The sequence below is a fragment of the Panthera leo genome, chromosome A1 (assembly GCF_018350215.1).
Source record: "Panthera leo isolate Ple1 chromosome A1, P.leo_Ple1_pat1.1, whole genome shotgun sequence".
Classification (NCBI taxonomy): domain Eukaryota; kingdom Metazoa; phylum Chordata; class Mammalia; order Carnivora; family Felidae; genus Panthera; species Panthera leo.
In genome coordinates, this window is record NC_056679.1 from 51,016,958 (window position 1) to 51,035,097 (window position 18,140).

The window sequence follows — 18,140 nt, forward strand, 5'->3', positions numbered from 1 at the left end:
AGCTAGTTCCACAGAATGAATCTTGCAAACACAGTGTAAAAGAAGCCTTGGCTTTTGGGAGAAATCATCAGAGATATAAAAACGTAAAATAAAAACAAACGCCGCCATTAATACAGTACAGAAGAGTAGAATGAATCTACACTGAATTCTCAAATTCTTAACATTAAATTATTTATCAGCTAATTCAAGTAAAAAGGCTTTCCCACAATCGCCACATATTTCATTTATTTTTAAATGTTTATTTATTTTGATAGAGAAGTGTGCACACATATGCAAGCAGGGGAGAGGCAGAGAGACGAATAGAGAGAGAGAGAGAGAGAGAGAGAGAGAGAATATCCCAAGCAGGCTCTGTACTGTCAGCCCAGAGTCTGATGCAGGACTCAATCTCACATGCTGTAAGATCATGACCTGAGCCAAAATCAAGAGTCTGGATGCTTAACTGACTGAGCCAACCAGGTGCCCCATCTCCATATATTTTAAGCACTAATTTCAAGTTTAGCTGTTCTGCAAAGAAAATGTAGTCCATTGAGAAATCTTAAAAAATAACACATAATAAAAGAAATCTGGATCAACATAATGTCCCGGAAATATTACAAACCCATCTTGTATGTACTTTATTTTATGTTATTTTTAAATGTTTATTTATTTTTGAGAGACACAGAAGCAGAGCACAAACAGAGGAGGGGCAAAGAGAGAGGGAGACAGAATCTGAAACAGACTCTAGGCTCTGAGCTGTCAGCACAGAGCCGGATACGGGGCTCGAACTCACGAACCGCGCGATCATGACCTGAGCCAAAATCCGGTGCTTAACCGAATGAGCCACCCAGGTGTCCCAAACCCACCTTATATTTAAAACACAGAAGTTTAAAAGTATATAGTAAAATCGTCAGCTCATATACACTGCCATCATTAAAAGTTTAAAACTTTAAATGTAATAAAAAAAGGGGAGGGGGAAAGATAAAAAGTAAGTGCTTTCAAACTTAAAGACATTTGATTTTTAAATGATAGCCACTACTTTTTGACATATTTTTATTTAATCCTTATTTAAACAACTGTATTTACCCTAAGTAAATTAGCATCAGTACATTTGCTTGTGTACTATAAACCTTGAAGTGAATCACTGAACAATTTTATACTCTAAGAATACTGAAATACTATAGAATGACAGGTATTTTGCTTTCTGTTATAAACTACTCTATGAGTGAAAAAGATTTTGTGGATTAATGAACTCTAAACTCCAAACAACCAAATCGCTTTGTAATACATATGGGAAAGGGTGGGGCTAGCTGGGGATTGCCTATACAAATTTTCATTCAATATAAATTTTTTTAGAAATAAAAATTTTAAATGAGATATTTACATTAATACATTAGATCACAATGGATTCATTTTCTGCATTGCAATATGCTTTAAAATGTCATTAATTAAAGTCTCAGGTAAGAGGTATCCAACTAACTATATTCATTAATACAACACATGACTATTTCCATTCCTCATTCTTTTACCATCCAAATTCATGTATTCCTAATTTTTTTATTAAGTTTTAAATTCTAATTTCAGTATAGTTAACATACTGTGTTATATTAGTTTCGGACGTACAATACAGTGATTCAACAATTCTGTCCTTTACTCAGTGCTCATCACACAGTGTACTTATTCTTAATCCCCTTCACCTATTTCATCCAATCCCCCACCAATCTCCCCATTGGTAACGATCAGTTTGTTGTCTACAGTTAAGAGTCTATTTCCTGCTTTGTCTCTCTTTTCTCTTCGTTTTGATTCTTTTATTTTTATTTTTTTTAATATGAAATTTATTGTCAAATTGGTTTCCATACAACAGCCAGTGCTCATCCCAACAGGTGCCTTCCTCAATGCCCATCACCCACTCTGTCCTCCCTCCCACCCCCCATCAAACCTCAGTTTGTTCTCAGTTTTTAAGAGTCTCTTATGCTTTGCCTCCTTCCCTCTCTAACCTTATTATTTTTTTCCTTCCCCTCCCCCATGGTGTTCTGTTAAGTTTCTCAGGATCCACACAGGAGTGAAAACATATGGTATCTGTCTTTCTCGGTATGACTTATTTCATTTAGCATAATACTCTCCAGTTCCATCCACGTTGTTACAAAAGGCCATATTTCATTCTTTCTCATTGCCACGGTAGTATTCCATTGTGCACATAAACCACAACTTCTTTATCCATTCATCAGTTGATGGACATTTAGGCCCTTTCCATAATTTGGCTATTGTTGAGAGTGCTGCTATAAACATTGGGGTACAAGTGCCCCTATGCATCAGTAGTCCTCTATCCCTTGGGTAAATTCCAGCAGTGCTATTGCTGGGTCATAGGGTAGGTCTATTTTTAATTTTTGAGGAACCTCTACACTGTTTTTCCAGAGTGGCTGCACCAGTTTCCATTCCCACCAACAGTGCAAGAGGGTTCCCGTTTCTCCACGTCCTCGCCAGCATCTACAGTCTCCAGATGTGTTCATTTTAGCCACCCTGACTGGCGTGAGGTGATATCTGAGTGTGGTTTTGATTTGTATTTCCCTGATGAGGAGTGACATTGAGCATGTTTTCATGTGCCTGTTGGCCATCTGGATGTCTTCCTTAGAGAAGTGTCTATTCGTGTTTTCTGCCCATTTCTTCACTGGATTATTTGTTTTTCGGGTGTGGAGTTTGGTGAGTTCTTTATAGATTTTGGATACTAGCCCTTTGTCCGATATGTCATTTGCAAATATCTTTTCCCATTCTGTTGGTTGCCTTTTAGTTTTGTTGACTGTTTCCTCTGCAGTGCAGAAGCTTTCTATCTTCATGAGGTCCCAGTAGTTCATTTTTGCTTTTAATTCCCTTGCCTTTGGGGATGTGTCAAGTAAGAAATTGCTGCGGCTGAGGTCAGAGAGGTTTTTTTCTGGCTTCCTCCTCTAGGGTTTTGATGGTTTCCTGTCTCACATTCAGGCCCTTTATCCATTTTGAGTTTATTTTTGTGAATGGTGTAAGAAAGTGGTCTAGTGTCATTCTTCTGCATGTTGCTGTCCAGCTCTCCCAGCACCATTTGTTAAAGAGACTGTATGTTTTCCATTGGATATTCTTTCCTGCTTTGTCAAAGATTTTTTTTGTGGGTCTAATTCTGGGGTTTCTATTCTATTCCATTGGTCTATGTGTCTGTTTTTGTGCCAATACCATGCTGTCTTGATGATTACAGATTTGTAGTAGAGGCTAAAGTCTGGGATTGTGATGCCTCCTGCTTTGGTCTTCTTCTTCAAAATTACTTTGGCTATTCGGGGTCTTTTGTGGTTCCATATAAATTTTAGGATTGCTTGTTCTAGCTTCAAGAAGAATGCTGGTGCAATTTTGATTGGGATTGCATTGAATGTGCAGATAGCTTTGGGTAGAATTGACATTTTAACAATATTTATTCTTCCAATCCATGAGCATGGAATGTTTTTCCATTTCTTTGTGTCTTCTTCAATTTCCTCCATAAGCTTTCTATAGTTTTCAGCATACAGATCTTTTACATCTTTGGTTAGGTTTATTCCTAGGTATTTTATGCTTCTTGGTGCAATTGTGGATGGGATCAGTTTCTTTGTCTTTCTGTTGCTTCATTATTAGTGTATAAGAATGCAACTGATTTCTGTACATTGATTTTGTATCCTGTGACTTTGCTGAATTCATGTATCAGTTCTAGCAGACTTTTGGTGGAGTCTGTCAGATTTTCCATATACAATATCATGTCATCTGCAAAAAGTGAAAGCTTGACTTCATCTTTGCCAATTTTGATACATTTGATTTCCTTTGGTTGTCTGATTGCTGATGCTAGAACTTCCAATACTATGTTAACAAACAGCAGTGAGAGTGGACATCCCTGTCATGTTCCTGATCTCAGGAGGAAAGCTCTCAGTTTTTCCCCATTGAGGATGATATTAGCTGTGGGCTTTTCATAAATGGCTTTTATGATGTTTAAGTATGTTCCTTCTATCCCGACTTTCTCAAGGGTTTTTATTAAGAAAGGATGCTGAATTTTGTCAAATGCTTTTTCTGCATCGATTGACAGGACCATATGGTTCTTTTCTTTTATTAATGTGATGTATCACATTGATTGATTTGCGAATGTTGAACCAGCCCTGCAGCCCAGGAATGAATCCCACTTGATTATGGTAAATAATTCTTTTTATATCCTGTTGAATTCGATTTGCTAGTATCTTGTTGAGGATTTTTGCGTCCGTATTCATCAGGGATATTGCCCTGTAGTTCTCTTTTTTTTGCTGGGTCTCTGTCTGGTTTGGGAATCAAAGTAATGCTGGCTTCATAGAATGAGTCTGGAAGTTTTCCTTCCCTTTCTATTTTTTGGAACAGCTTGAGAAGGATAGGTATTATCTCTGCTTTAAATGTCTGGTAGAATTCCCCAGGGAAGCCATCTGGTCCTGGACTCTTGTTGGGAGATTTAAAAAAAAAAATTTTTTTTTTAACGTTTATTTATTTTTGAGACAGAGAGAGACAGAGCATGAACAGGGGAGGGGCAGAGAGAGAGGGAGACACAGAATCCGAAACAGGCTCCAGGCTCTGAGCTGTCAGCACAGAGCCCGACGCGGGGCTCAAATTCACGGACTGCGAAATCATGACCTGAGGTGAAGTCAGACGCTTAACCGACCGAGCCACCCGGGTGCCCCTTGTTGGGAGATTTTTGATAACTGATTCAATTTATTTGCTGAACTTTGTTCAAGTTTTCTATTTCTTCCTGTATGAGTTTTGGAAGTGTGTGGGTGCTTAGGAATTTGTCCATTTCTTCCAGGTTGTCCAGTTTGTTGGCATATAATCTTTCATAGTATTCCCTGATAATTGCTTGTATTTCTGAGGGATTGGTTGTAGTAATTCCATTTTCATTCATGATTTTATCTATTTGGGTCATCTCCCTTTTCTTTTTGAGAAGCCTCGCTACAGGTTTATCAATTTTGTTTATTTTTTCAAAAAACCAACTCTTGGTTTCATTGATCTGCTCTACAGTTTTTTTTTTAGATTCTATATTATTTCTGCTCTGATCTTTATTATTTCTCTTCTTCTGCTGGGTTTGGGGTGTCTTTGCTGTTCTGCTTCTATTTCCTTTAGGTGTGCTGTTAGATTTTGTATCTGGGATTTTTCTTGTTTCTTAAGATAGGCCTGGATTGCAATGTATTTTCCTCTCAGGACTGCCTTCGCTGCATCCCAAAGCATTTGGATTGTTGTATTTTCATCTTCATTTGTTTCCATATATTTTTAAATTTCTTCTCTAATTGCCTGGTTGACCCATTCATTCTTTAGTGGGGTGTTCTTTAACCTCCATGCTTTTGGAGGTTTTCCAGACTTTTTCCTGTGGTTGATTTCAAGTTTCATAGCATTGTGGTCTGAAAGTGTGCATGCTATGATCTCAGTTATTTTATGCTTATGAAGGGCTGTTTTGTGGCCCAGTATGTGATCTCTCTTGGAGAATGTTCCATGTGCACTCGAGAAGAAAGTATATTCTGTTGCTTTGGGATGCAGAGTTCTAAATATAACCGTCAAGTCCATCTTATCCAATATATCATTCAGGACCCTTGTTTCTTTATTGATCCTGTGTCTAGATGATCTATCCATTGCTGTAAGTGGGGTATTAAAGGCCCCTGCAATTACCACATTCTTATCAATAAAGTTGCTTATGTTTGTGATTAACTGTTTTATGTATTTGGGGGCTCCTGTATTCGGCTCATAGACATTTTTAATTGTTAGCTCTTCCTGATGGATAGACCCTGTAATTATTATATAATGCCCTTCTTCATCTCTTGTTACTGCCTTTAATTTAAAGTCTAGTTTGTCTGATGTAAGTATGGCTATTCCAGCTTTCTTCTGACTTGCAGTAGCATGATAGATACTTCTCCATCTCCTCACTTTCAATCTGAAGGTGTCCTCAGGTGTAAAATGAGTCTCTTGTAGACAGCAAATAGATGGGTCTTGGTTTTTATCCATTGTGATACCCTATGTCTTTTGGTTGGAGCATTTAGTCTGTTTATATTCAGTGTTATTATTGAAAGATATGGATTTAGAGTCATTGTAGAGTCTGAAGGTTTCATGCTTGTAGTGATGTCTCTGGTACTTTGTGGTCCTTGCAACATTTTACTCACAGAATCCCCCTTAAGATCTATTGTAGGGTTGGTTTAGTGGTGATGAATTCCTTCAGTTTGTGTTTGTTTGGGAAAACCTTTATCTCTCCTTCTAATCTGAATGACAGACTTGCTGGGTAAAGGATTCTCGGCTGCATATTTTTTCTGTTCAACACATTGAAGATTTCCTGCCATTCCTTTCTGACCTGCCAAGTTTCAGTAGATAGGTCTGCCACTAGTCTTATGGGTCTCCCTTTATAAGTTAGAGCATATTTATCCCTAGCTGCTTTCAGAATTTTCTCTTTATCCTCGTATTTGCCAGTTTCACTATGATATGTCGTGCAGAAGATCCATTCAAGTTACATCTGAAGGGAATTCTCTGTGCCTCTTGGATTTCAATGCCTTTTTCCTTCCCCAGGTCAGGGAAGTTCTCAACTGTGATTTGTTCAAGTACACCTTCAGCCCCTTTCTCTTTCTCTTCTGGAATTCCTATTATACAGATATTGTTCTGTTTGATTGTGTCACTTAGTTCTCTAATTCTCCCCTCATACTCCTGGATTTTTTTTATCTCTTTTTGTCAGCTTCCTCTTTTTCCATAATTTTATCTTCTAATTCACCTATTCTCTCCTCTGCCTCTTCAATCCATGCTATGGCTGCCTCCATTTTATTTTGCACCTCATTTATAGCAGTTTTTAGTTCCTCATGACTATTTTTTAGTCCCTTGATTTCTGTAGCAATAGATTCTCTGCTGTCCTGTATGCTTTTTTCAAGCACAGTGATTAATTTTATGACTATTATTCTAAATTCTTGTTCCGTTATATTGCTTAAATTGTTTTTTATCTATTCATTAGCTGTCGCTACTTCCTGGAGTTTCTTTTGAGGAGAGTTTTTCTGCTTCCTCATTTTGGATAGTCCCTGGGGTGGCGTGGAACTGCAGGGCACTTCCCCTGTGCTGTCTGGAGTAACTTGTGTTGGTGGGCGGGGCCCACAGTCAGACCTGATGTCTGTCCCCAGCCCATGGCTGGGGCCACAGGCAGACTGGTGTGTACCTTATCTTCCCCTCTCCCAGGGGCAGGACTCACTGTGGAGTGGTGTGGCCCCTGTCTGGGCTACTTGCACACTGCAAGGCTTGTGGTGCTGCTTTGATGGGATCTGGCGTATTAGCCAGGGTGGATCCGCAAGGTGCACAGGGGCGGGAGGGGCAGGCTTAGCTTGCTTTGCTTTGGTGGTCTCCTGCGGGAGGGCCCTGTAGCACCAGGGGGGAGGCAGACCCGTTGGAGGGATGGATCCACAGAAGCACAGCGTTGGGTGTTTGTGGGGTGCAAGCAAGTTGGGTGATGGGAACTGGTTCCATTTGGGATTACAGCTGAGGGATGTGAGAGGGAGATGGCGTTTGCCAGCGCCTTTATTCCCCACGGAGCTGAGGTCTGTTTTCCCTGGCTCAACAACTCTCCCTCCCAATGTCCTCTTGCCTTCCGGCTCTCCAAGCAGAGCTGTTGACTTTTAATATTCCAGATGTTAAGTCCCACTGGCTGTCAGAACTCACGGATTCTGGCCCCTCCACTTTTGCAAGCCAGACTTTGGGGGCTCTGCCTTGCCAGACGGGCTGCCCCTCCACCGCCCCTGCTCCCTCCTGCCAGTCTGTGTAGCACACACCACCTCTCCGCCCTTCCTACCGTCTTCTGGGGGCCTCTTATCCACACTTGGCTCTGGAGAGTCTGTTCTGCTAGACATCTGGCAGTTTTCTGGATTATTTAGGCAGGTGTGGGTGGAATCTAAGTGATCAACTGGACGAGGTGAGCCTAGCGCTCTCTTATGCCTCCATCTTCCAACAGCCTCCTTTGTTTTGATTCTCAAATTTCACATATGGAATCATTTAATATTTGTCTTTCTCGGACTTATTTCGTTCAGCATTATACTCTCTAGCTCCATCTATGTTGTTGCAAATAGCAAGATTTCATTCTTTTTTATGGCTGAATAATAATATTCCATTGTGTGTGTATATATCCATTTTTAAAATCCATTTCTTTATCCATTCATCTACTGATGGACACTTGGACTGCTTCCATAATTTGGCTACTGTAAATAATGCTGCAGTAAATACATGGGTGTATGTATCCCTCTGTATTAGTGTTTTGTATTTTTTGGGTAAATACCCAACAGTGTTTACTAGATCGTCGGGTATTCTATTTTTAACTTTTTGAGGAACTGCCATCATTTCTAATTTAATATGTATCAATATTATATTTTAAATTAAATGTTGTTTCAATAGTACCAAATACAGAATGTATTAGTGTCTTTTAAAAAATACATACAGGGCGCCTGGGTGGCTCAGTTGGTTAGGCGTCTGACTTTAGCTCAGGTCATGATCTCACAGTTTGTGGGTTTGAGCCCCACGTCAGGCTCTGTGCTGACAGCATGGAGCCTGGACCCTGGTTCAGATATTGTCTCCCTCTCTCTCTGCTCCACCCCCCCCACCCCATGCTCTGTCTCTCTCTGTCTCTCAAAAATAAAATAAAACATTTAAAAAAAAGTAAAAAAAAATATATACAAAATTTTAAAATGTGTTCCTTCATCGATTTATTCAACCACTTTATATTAAAGGCCTTCCCTCTGTGTGCATATATGAACACTTTTTTATCCTTCCCTTGAATCACTCTATCTCCCAGCTAAATGTAAAAAACAAACAATAAAACATATAACTTGGAGGGTGCCTGTGTGGTTCAGTTGGTTAAGTGTCCGACTTCAGCTCAGGTCATGATCTTGTGGTTCATGAGATCAGGCCCCCCCCACCCCCCGCCGCCCCCCAATCAGGCTCTGTGCTAAGCTCGGCGTCTGGAGTCAGCTTCAGATTCTGTGCTTCCCACACTCTCTCTGCCCCTCCCCCGCTTACCATCTGTCTCTTTCTAAAAATAAACATTAAAAAAAATAATAACTTGGAAAATTAGGTGCTAATTAATATAAGTCCTTACACAATTTTTCAGCTTCCTCTATTGACAAATATAAAGACAGTACTGCAAGTGGACTCTAAACACTTGCTTTTTCTAAAATTTTGTTAGTAATAATAGTGCTTTGATGACTATTAATTTAATTCTGATATAATTACCTTCATATTGGGAACATGTACTACATCCCCATATTGGTCTTTTGTTTGAACAGTTATGGTGGTAGGCCAACCACAACGAATATCATCCTTGTTCAGGATCAAAGATGTTTTCTGAGGATCAGCATAGGAATCTGGTTGAAGCCACCTAGCAGTGATGAAAAAACAAGCAAAAAAGTAAACACTCATAAATACCTTCAATGATTAACATGAAATTAAGCCAAATGAGTAACACTTGTACCAAATAATATCTTCATTTCCAATTCAGTGACAATCACAAGTGTCTCCCTTGCAAATTGTTAGTGACGCATTCATTAAAAATATATGACAAAGTACAGGAGGTTTCTGATGTTTTTGTAAATAGAAATAATTTTAAAATCAGAAAACTTGAAATTTTAACTACAGCTGACACAAAATAACCAAGAAAACAAATTTAGGTTGTGTATATTTGAAGTCCCAGTACACTCATGCTTACTGAGGGAGGTCTGCCCAGATTTGCCAGCCTGATAATCTGAGAAAGAACAACTCATCTGTAAAAGCAGTGATAGTAATGGCATTCTGCTGCCTGAGAACAGTTAGGTTAAAGATGTACTGTTCATCTCCTGTTCATCCAGTGTCTCAACTATCTTCCCTATTACCTTCCCTTCCATGTAAATTTTGCCAAATTTCTACACTTTGGGATATCCATTCTTCTTTTTTTTTAATAGGAGAAACGGATAATCTTTTTTTTTAAATGCTTATTTATTTTTGAGAGAGAGTGTGCACAAGTGGGGGAGGGGCAGAGAGAGAGGGAGACAAGGAGTCTGAAGTAGGCTCCAGGCTCTGAGCTGTCAGTGCAGAGCCTGAAGCAGGGCTTGAACCCACAAGATGTGAGATCATGACCTGAGCTGAAGTCAGGCACTTAACTGACTGAGCCACCCAGGTGCCCCAGGATATTCATTCTTGAATTCATTCCATGATCTACATTCAAGTTGTCCTGGGAGATAAGTTACAAGTAATTCTGTCATGTTTTATGTAAAGATGTCCACAAAGTTAGCAGTGAGGCTGACTTAAAAAAATTCCCTATTCTCCAATCACCATTTTGATTTTTCAAAACTAAAGAGGAACCTCTTTATTTTTAAAATTAGAAATGGGAAGAAGTTAGACTTCTATATTTACTAGTAAAATCACACAAGCCAGCATATTTTTTCTTTTCATAAAAAAAAAAAAAAATAGCAACAAGATAAATGAGAACTCTATAACCCCAAATGATTTCATTAAAATTCTAAATGTATTTGTATTATTTGTAGGTTTTATAAGAAATCATATTAAAATAACATACGGTGATAAATTTTAGTCTAAAATTCCTAGACCTCTCAATTATACCATGTGCTCCATCTATTTTTTAAATAAATAAAAGTTCACCTAAGAAACTTTAAAATAATCAACTAACAACTACCATATACTTTAAAGATATTTTAAAATATTTACCATTTTATACTTCGGCAAGTTCAAAACACATAAACCAGATTCTTCCGGCTTCATTTTAACATCTTTCCCTTTCATTTCTCTTCAGAAATGAAGAGTGAGGCATGCCCTGAAATAAGTCACTGTAGCACTTAAAGCACATTACCTTGCAAGCCTCCCACCACTTGATCCTGGAACACAGGCAATAAAATCATCCAGAAAGGACTGTTCATTGCTTTGGATTTGAAGTGGTAAGTTTCCTTCAAGTGCCTCTAATATAGTTGGTGAATGAGAAAGAGCTAAACCCTTTCCAAGAATACCAGAATGGGTTTTGCACACCTGTTGGGTAAAAGACAATATTCATGTATTTGAAAACATACAATTTTAATTACATGAGTTTCTTGAACTTTCACACAATTTTAGGTAGGCCTCTTCAGGGAAAGCATTTTCTCTCCATGCCCCAGTGCTCCTGTAGCCTACAAAGTATAAAACAAACCTCCAGGAGGGAAAAATATGGGATAGTACTTCCAGCCTCCTTCCTCCCACCAAAACAAGTAATATCAGAGACGTGCAGGTTGAGAAGGTGCATCTCCTCTCGCTCTACTGGGCCAGGGCTCCCTTCTGCAGGCAGCTGTGGAGGCCTCTCATCTTTTGTGTCCCCATTAGTGGCATCTTTCATGGGTGGATTATCTTTGCTCTCTTAGTTGGGTGGCTACCAAGGTCCTGCCTTGGACAACATGTGGATACAAGCCTGACTGTGGCTGCACATAAACTCCATTAGTCTGTCTAAGCCTCAATTAAAATTAAGAAAAAGAGGCAGATAACAACTGAAATTTTAGTTTTCACTGACCTGACAAGCAAACTTTACCTTTTTGAAAGATCTGCTTTAAATGCTGAAACTCTAGAAACTTTTTAATGACTATGTTATAAATTTTGAAACAAAATATTTTTCATAGAAGAGGATTATGCTTCCACTACTATGACACTTATACAACAGTACCTTCTGCATTCTCTGAGATATACAATTTCAAAAATCATGATCTTTAAAATCAAACAGATTTGAGTTCAATTCCTGACTTTTAGACAAGCACTGCTGTGTACTCTTGAGCTAAGAGGTTACACACCATTCCTGAATCTGCAAAATGTATAAACTGGTAATCAAATAATATCTCTCTTCTGTAGTTACTGCAAAATTTAAATTATATAACACATACAAAGTGCACACTATGCTGCCTAACAAGTAGTAGGTATTAGACCACATGACATCTACCTTATGTGCCAAAAATGTGGGCAATCTGGGATATGAGGGTTTTTGTCTTTAACAGAAGCACAATAAACATCTCTTTGTATCAGGCCTAAATGACATTTTATAAACCATTATAATCTCTGTAAGGATAAATAACATATGAACTCCTTGATGGTTCTCTTTAATTAGAATGCTGTCTGATACATACTGTATTTATTAAATCTCTATTGAATTTTTATTTTTTTACCTTAAAGTACAAAAATACATACTGTATTTATTAAATCTCTATTGAATTTTTATTTTTCTATCTTAAAGTACAAAAATTTAACTCTTTTTTAAAAACAAAAACAGGGGCTCCTGGGTGGCTCAGTCGGTTAGGCGGCCGACTTCGGCTCAGGTCATGATCTTGCAGTCTGTGAGTTCTGGCCCCACGTCGGGCTCTGTACTGACAGCTCAGAGCCTGGAGCCTGCTTCAGATTCTGTGTCTCCCTCTCTCTGACCCTCCCCTGTTCATGCTCTGTCTCTCCCTGTCTCAAAAATAAATAAACGTTAAAAACAATTAAAAAAAAAACAAAAAACAGAAAAAACCAAAAACAAAAGCTGGTGGGTTTTTAAAACGTAGAAGTTTCTTAACATTATTGAGGATACCAGGGCTCTCTATAATTGGAGCATAGTAATCAAGATCATGGACTTTGTCACCCAATTGCCAGAGGTCAAATTCTAGCCAGCTGCTTACTAGCTATGTGATTCTGGGCAAGTTACCTAAGCACCCTATGCCTCCTTGTAAATGGAAAGTAAGAGTTTCTCATTCATGGGGCCACTATGAGGACTAAATGAGTTAAAATATGCAAAGTGTTTGGAATAGTACTTGATAAGGTCAGGATCAAATAAATGTTTGTTTTTATTATTACTGCTATGATCAATTCACCTTGGGAAGTGAATAAGATGAAACAACCAGCTATAGGTAACAGTTGACCTGGATACTAGCCTCTGTCTCCTAATTAGCTGAGTTCTTAGACAAGTCACAGAACTTCCTTGAACTTCAGTTATTGTAACTATAAGATGCAAGAGAGAATACTGACCTCAAAATGTAAATGCTAAAAACAGATAATATTAAAGATACAATAAAATACTCTATAGAAATTATTTAAATTACTACTACTAACACCCATTTCCCTCTTTTTCTGACCGGTAAATAAAACTTTTGAGATCCAATTTAAATGTCAACAGCTCTGCAAAGCCCTTCCCTAAACCCTTGGCACTTGGTAACTTCCTTCTCTGGCAGGATTTATGTTTACTTCAGATTTAACAACCTCCATGCAGCACAGCAAGGACTCACCTGGGTTTCTCCTATCAAGATATTATAAGTTATGTATTATCTGTCAATAAACAGAATGAAGTACTTAATGAAAGCCCTATATTCAAGAAAAATAAGGTTGATCTGAATGAAAATACTGCTTTCAAATCAATGTACAAATTTATCCTTACGATGTTTGTGACAATACCTGCAATGCAGCCTCTTCAAGAATTTCAAGATCTTCCTCTAATTCATTACCTGTTGTGTAAATGAAAAGTTTTAGTAACATATATTAATACTTAGTTTAACTTTTTTTTTTTTTTTACTTTATGTATTTATTTTGAGAGCAAGAGCAGGGGAGGTGCAAAGAGAGGGGGGCAGAGAAAGAGAGAGAGAGAGAGAGAGAGAGAGAGAGAGAGAGAGAGAGAGAATCTCAAGCAGGCTCCATGTTGTCAGCGCAGAGCTGGACATGGGGCTTGAACTCATGAACCGCAAGATCATGACCTGAGCCGAAATCAAGAGTAGGATGCTTAACCCTCTGAGCCACCCAGACACCTCACTTAGTTTAACTCTCTAGTCCTCTGCATTTATTCACACCTTTTTCACAATTCTGATATTCCAGATTGGAAAGAACTATTATCATTCTGGATCAGTCTCAGTGCTTTATGTTTTAAAATGTATATTTCAGTGTAAATATAAGGCTATTAATTCTCAAGGCAATACTCAAAAGGTATCTACCAAGTGATGTGCAATACACACACACACACACACACACACACACACACACACTACATTTAGGCATATAAATGTGCACTTTTGAATTTAGTGTATTCAAATTCCCCTCTATCTCCCAAAATGAAGGAACTAGTTACTCAGAATCTGGGCCTTTTTATTTTGGTTATCTTATACAAGAGCTATCTATACCTTTAGTAAAAAGAGTAATTTACAGGAAAACATAAGATAGTGAGTGTATCCTCCATCCATTTTCTCCTTTATTGCTTCACATAAAACATATTTAGGGGCACCTGTGTGGCTCAGTCGGTTAAGCGTCCGACTTCATCTCAGGTCATGATCTCATGGTTTGTGAATTCAAGCCCCATTGTGGGTTCTGTGCTGACAGCTCAGAGCCTGAGGCCTGCTTCAGATTCTGTGTGTCCCTCTCTCTCTGCTCCTCTCTGCTCATGCTCTGGATCTCTTGCCTTCAAAAATAAAGCAACATTAAAAAAAAACCAACCATATTTATTGAATTTGCTTTGATAGTTTAATTAATTTAAAAACTATTACTAAGGTAATACATGTTCAAAAGGAAATATTCAAATTTTGCAGAAGTGTAGAATGAAAAATTCTCCTACCTACCTCCTTCTGAAAATAAAATGTCGACAGTTTATGTATTATTCAAGAAACTTTGTGTGCAAATAAGTACATGTGTGTGTGTATCAACATATATACCCATGCACACATACACATATATTATTATATATATATAACATAATATTCATGAAGAATGGGACCCTCTTCTGAAACTTTTCTCAGTTAACATAATTAGGAATTTTTCTTGGTCAGAACATAGAAATCTCTTTTTGTTGTTGTTTTTTAACAGTCTCATGTATTTCCCTTGTATGTATCATTACTTATTTAACCAGTTTCCAACTGATAGATATTTTAGTTGCTTCTATGTTTTACAATCACAAGCACTGCTATATTAATATCTCTCTTACAACATATATTTTTTAAGCATTTGTACAAGTACATACAAAAATTGCTGTATCAAAAAGTATACGGCATGTAAAATTTGAACAAATTTCCTCCAAATTTCCTTTGGAGGAAATAACAAATTTCCTCCAAAGGCTACACCCATTTCCTTCATATAAAGAGAACATAACATGTCTCACTTCCTCATACCTGTGTCAACATTAAGTAGGAGCAGGGGAACTGAGAAGCATGGAAGGGAACAGGAAAAAGGGAAGGAAGAAAAGAGCAGAGAATGAGAAGGGAGGAAGGAGGGATGAGGTGGAAAGGGTAGTCTTTGAGGGAGGAGCTACAAATGAACTTCTGAGGGTGAGAACTGGGGAAATACAATAATAATGTCTTTTACTCCCAAACACTGTGAAGATAAATGTTAAACCACGTCTAAGCATCATAGAATCAGTAAATATTTCTAACCTTAGTTTCATCTTTACCATCCTGATCATAAATTGATTCACATACCACACAAATTTGTATCATTTTATAAAGAGGTATTGTTCCTGCCAATACCTCATTTCTCTCCTGTGCTTCACAGGAAAATTCTTCTAAAGAGCTATCTATATTTAACCTGCATCTCTTTTCTGACCATCCATTCTCTCCCTCTACTCTAAAGGCCTTATGTTTCTCTCATCTCACTGATATATTTCTTATTGAGCATATATGTAACCAACAAGTCTCTCCATCCAATGGTAGATTTTAATTGACTTCTCAACTACATTAAAAAATCCCATCAATGTCCATTTTCCTGGTTTTACGCCTACCTCCTTCGCTGCTGTACCAGTATTTTTTATGTGCTCTTCCTCCTGTTCTGTCCATTTTTGACACTTTGGCAGTCCCACCTCTGATCCTGGGCTATCTTCTCTTTCTCATTTGCATTCTCTTCCTAGCTCATCTTTCACATGGTCCCATGCCTTTAAATTTCAACTATGTTCAAATGACATTTCCTTTGACTTGTGCCCTGAGCATCAGGCAATGAATATCTAACTGTCTAGTTGATATGTCCACAAGGATATTTAAGAAATTATCTCAAAACTTTTGGTTTAATATTATGTATCTAATGTTTAACCCAGTGTCTGACACACAGGGTGTATGTGCCTAAGAAGGGTTTGTGTGCATGTCTGTGTGTGAATAGAAAAGGCTAGAGGATACTCTTCAATCTTCAGTACAGAAAACCCAAACTACCAGCATATTAAACAGTTATTACTCATGAATGTATGGGACTATTGAATTCATTTTGCTAATTTATTTCAGAATGCCCTAAAATAAACATATTCTACCCTTGAAATTTTTAACAAAATCATAAACACCTAATACTTGACCAGACTTACCAATAGGAAGTGCTAGATCCTTTTTCATCAAAGCGGCTGCACAAACTCCGCCAAGATTGGCTAATTCTTTTTCCAACTGAATGACACCCTGGAGAATCACAAAAATAAAATAAAATGAAATGAAATGAAGTGAAATGAAATGAAAATAAGATAAAATGAGCTGCTTTAAAAAAATATTTGGAGGATAAAATATTTGGAAGATAATGTGGATTATCAACAAAATGTGATTTGCATCCAAGCATAACTTTTGAAACGAGAAAGAACAGGTCAACTAGTGGTTAAATTAAGAGTGGAGGAGGGTCAATAAAATGTCTACTGCATGTTATAAGGTCCAGGTCTACAGGTGCATTCCAAAGAATTTGTCATTCATTACTTTGAAGTAACATGATCATTTTTTTCACCTTGATTTTGTTTTATTGTGTGATTTGAAACATTTAGAATAGAAACTAAATTGGTCCCATTAGGAAAGCAGATTCTATTATTTACTCAGAAAGGTACAGCCACCTGAGCAGGTTTGGAGCAGGTACAATTATAATTTCTGTTGCAGACTCTATTCTCTTCATGTATTAAAAGTAGCAAAAACAAACAAACAAACAAACAAAACACTAAAAAACAAAAAAACACTACACAAAATTAAACTACAAGGTATTTTAAATTATATTCTTTAAATTTCAGGCTTCGTGAACATAGGCAGCAAACACAACTTTAGTCAACAGCAGCCCTCAGAAACACAATCTTAACACAATGAGAAGATAATTCATTCCTACCTCATCAGGTCCAGGGCTAAACTCATATCCAATTGCAAAACATTTAAAACCATAGAAAGAAGCTTTGTCATCTTTTACATAATCTGATGCAGTCTCCAATGAAAAAAGGGCTTCATTTCCTAAGAAAAAAAAGCTAACATTGAGTTCAAAATCTGAAATGACTTTATTAAAGTTTCCCTTTTATCTATCTCAAGATAGGTAGCAATACAAATCAGTTATTAAAAAGCCCAGGCTTGGGGCGCCTGGGTGGCTCAGTCGGTTAAGCGGCCGACTTCAGCTCAGGTCATGATCTCGCGGTCCGTGAGTTCAAGCCCCGCGTCGGGCTCTGTGCTGACAGCTCGGAGCCTGGAGCCCGTTTCAGATTCTGTGTCTCCCTCTCTCTGACCCTCCCCCGTTCATGCTCTGTCTCTCTCTGTCTCAAAAATAAATAAACGTTGAAAAAACAATTCTTTTAAAAAAAGCCCAGGCTTTTTGGGGGTGGGGGGTGTTCCTGTATCTACTTGAATATAATTGCTAAAAACAACTCTAGCCAACAACAGAATCATCTCAAGTGAATTGTTATTTTTCTTTATGATCAAGCTCTCCTCAATCAAATGTTCTACCTTCATGTTACATGAGCAATCATTTTTCAATTATCTATTTCTAGGGTAACCTAGGTTAGTTAGCCTTTTCTGTTTCAGTCAGTAAGCAATCCTCTAACCTGGCTCCTTACAAACAAACAAGGCTGGTCAGACTAGAAGACAAAAGCTTCTGAATTCAAACAGGCTATGAGTTTGAGGAATCACAAGAATATTTATGGTTAACTGGTTAAAAACACAACAGACTACATGCAGTTTTAATAATTTACAAACTTTCTTTGAAAGGAAAACATTAGCAATAGCAATAAAAAAACGCTTTCTATCTCTGACACCCCCCCCCCCCGCCGCCCAACACACACACATCCTCAAGCCTGAAGAACTAAAAACAACAGCTTTAATGTAACTCAGTACGTGAGGTGTTTCACCAATTCTCTTGAGTAGAAGAAGCCCTAAGTTCTCAAAGTCTAGCACTTATTGGGAAAATAAAAGATCAAATTCACTTCTTCCATAGTTTGTTCCCAA

At 37.9% G+C, this 18,140-nt stretch overlaps 1 protein-coding gene across 13 annotated transcripts in view; it reads right to left on the minus strand.

Moving 5' to 3' along the window:
• Nucleotides 1-18,140, minus strand: part of MYCBP2 (MYC binding protein 2) — a 283,218-nt gene that overhangs the window by 96,255 nt on the left and 168,823 nt on the right. For all 13 annotated transcript variants that reach the window (XM_042928333.1, XM_042928362.1, XM_042928341.1 and 10 more), the window contains 5 exons: nucleotides 17,041-17,159; nucleotides 16,274-16,361; nucleotides 13,408-13,457; nucleotides 10,823-10,995; nucleotides 9,214-9,358 (listed from right to left, as the gene is read on the minus strand). In XM_042928333.1, coding sequence (XP_042784267.1) covers nucleotides 9,214-9,358; nucleotides 10,823-10,995; nucleotides 13,408-13,457; nucleotides 16,274-16,361; nucleotides 17,041-17,159 — 575 coding nt within the window. The remainder of the gene's footprint in view (nucleotides 1-9,213; nucleotides 9,359-10,822; nucleotides 10,996-13,407; nucleotides 13,458-16,273; nucleotides 16,362-17,040; nucleotides 17,160-18,140) is intronic.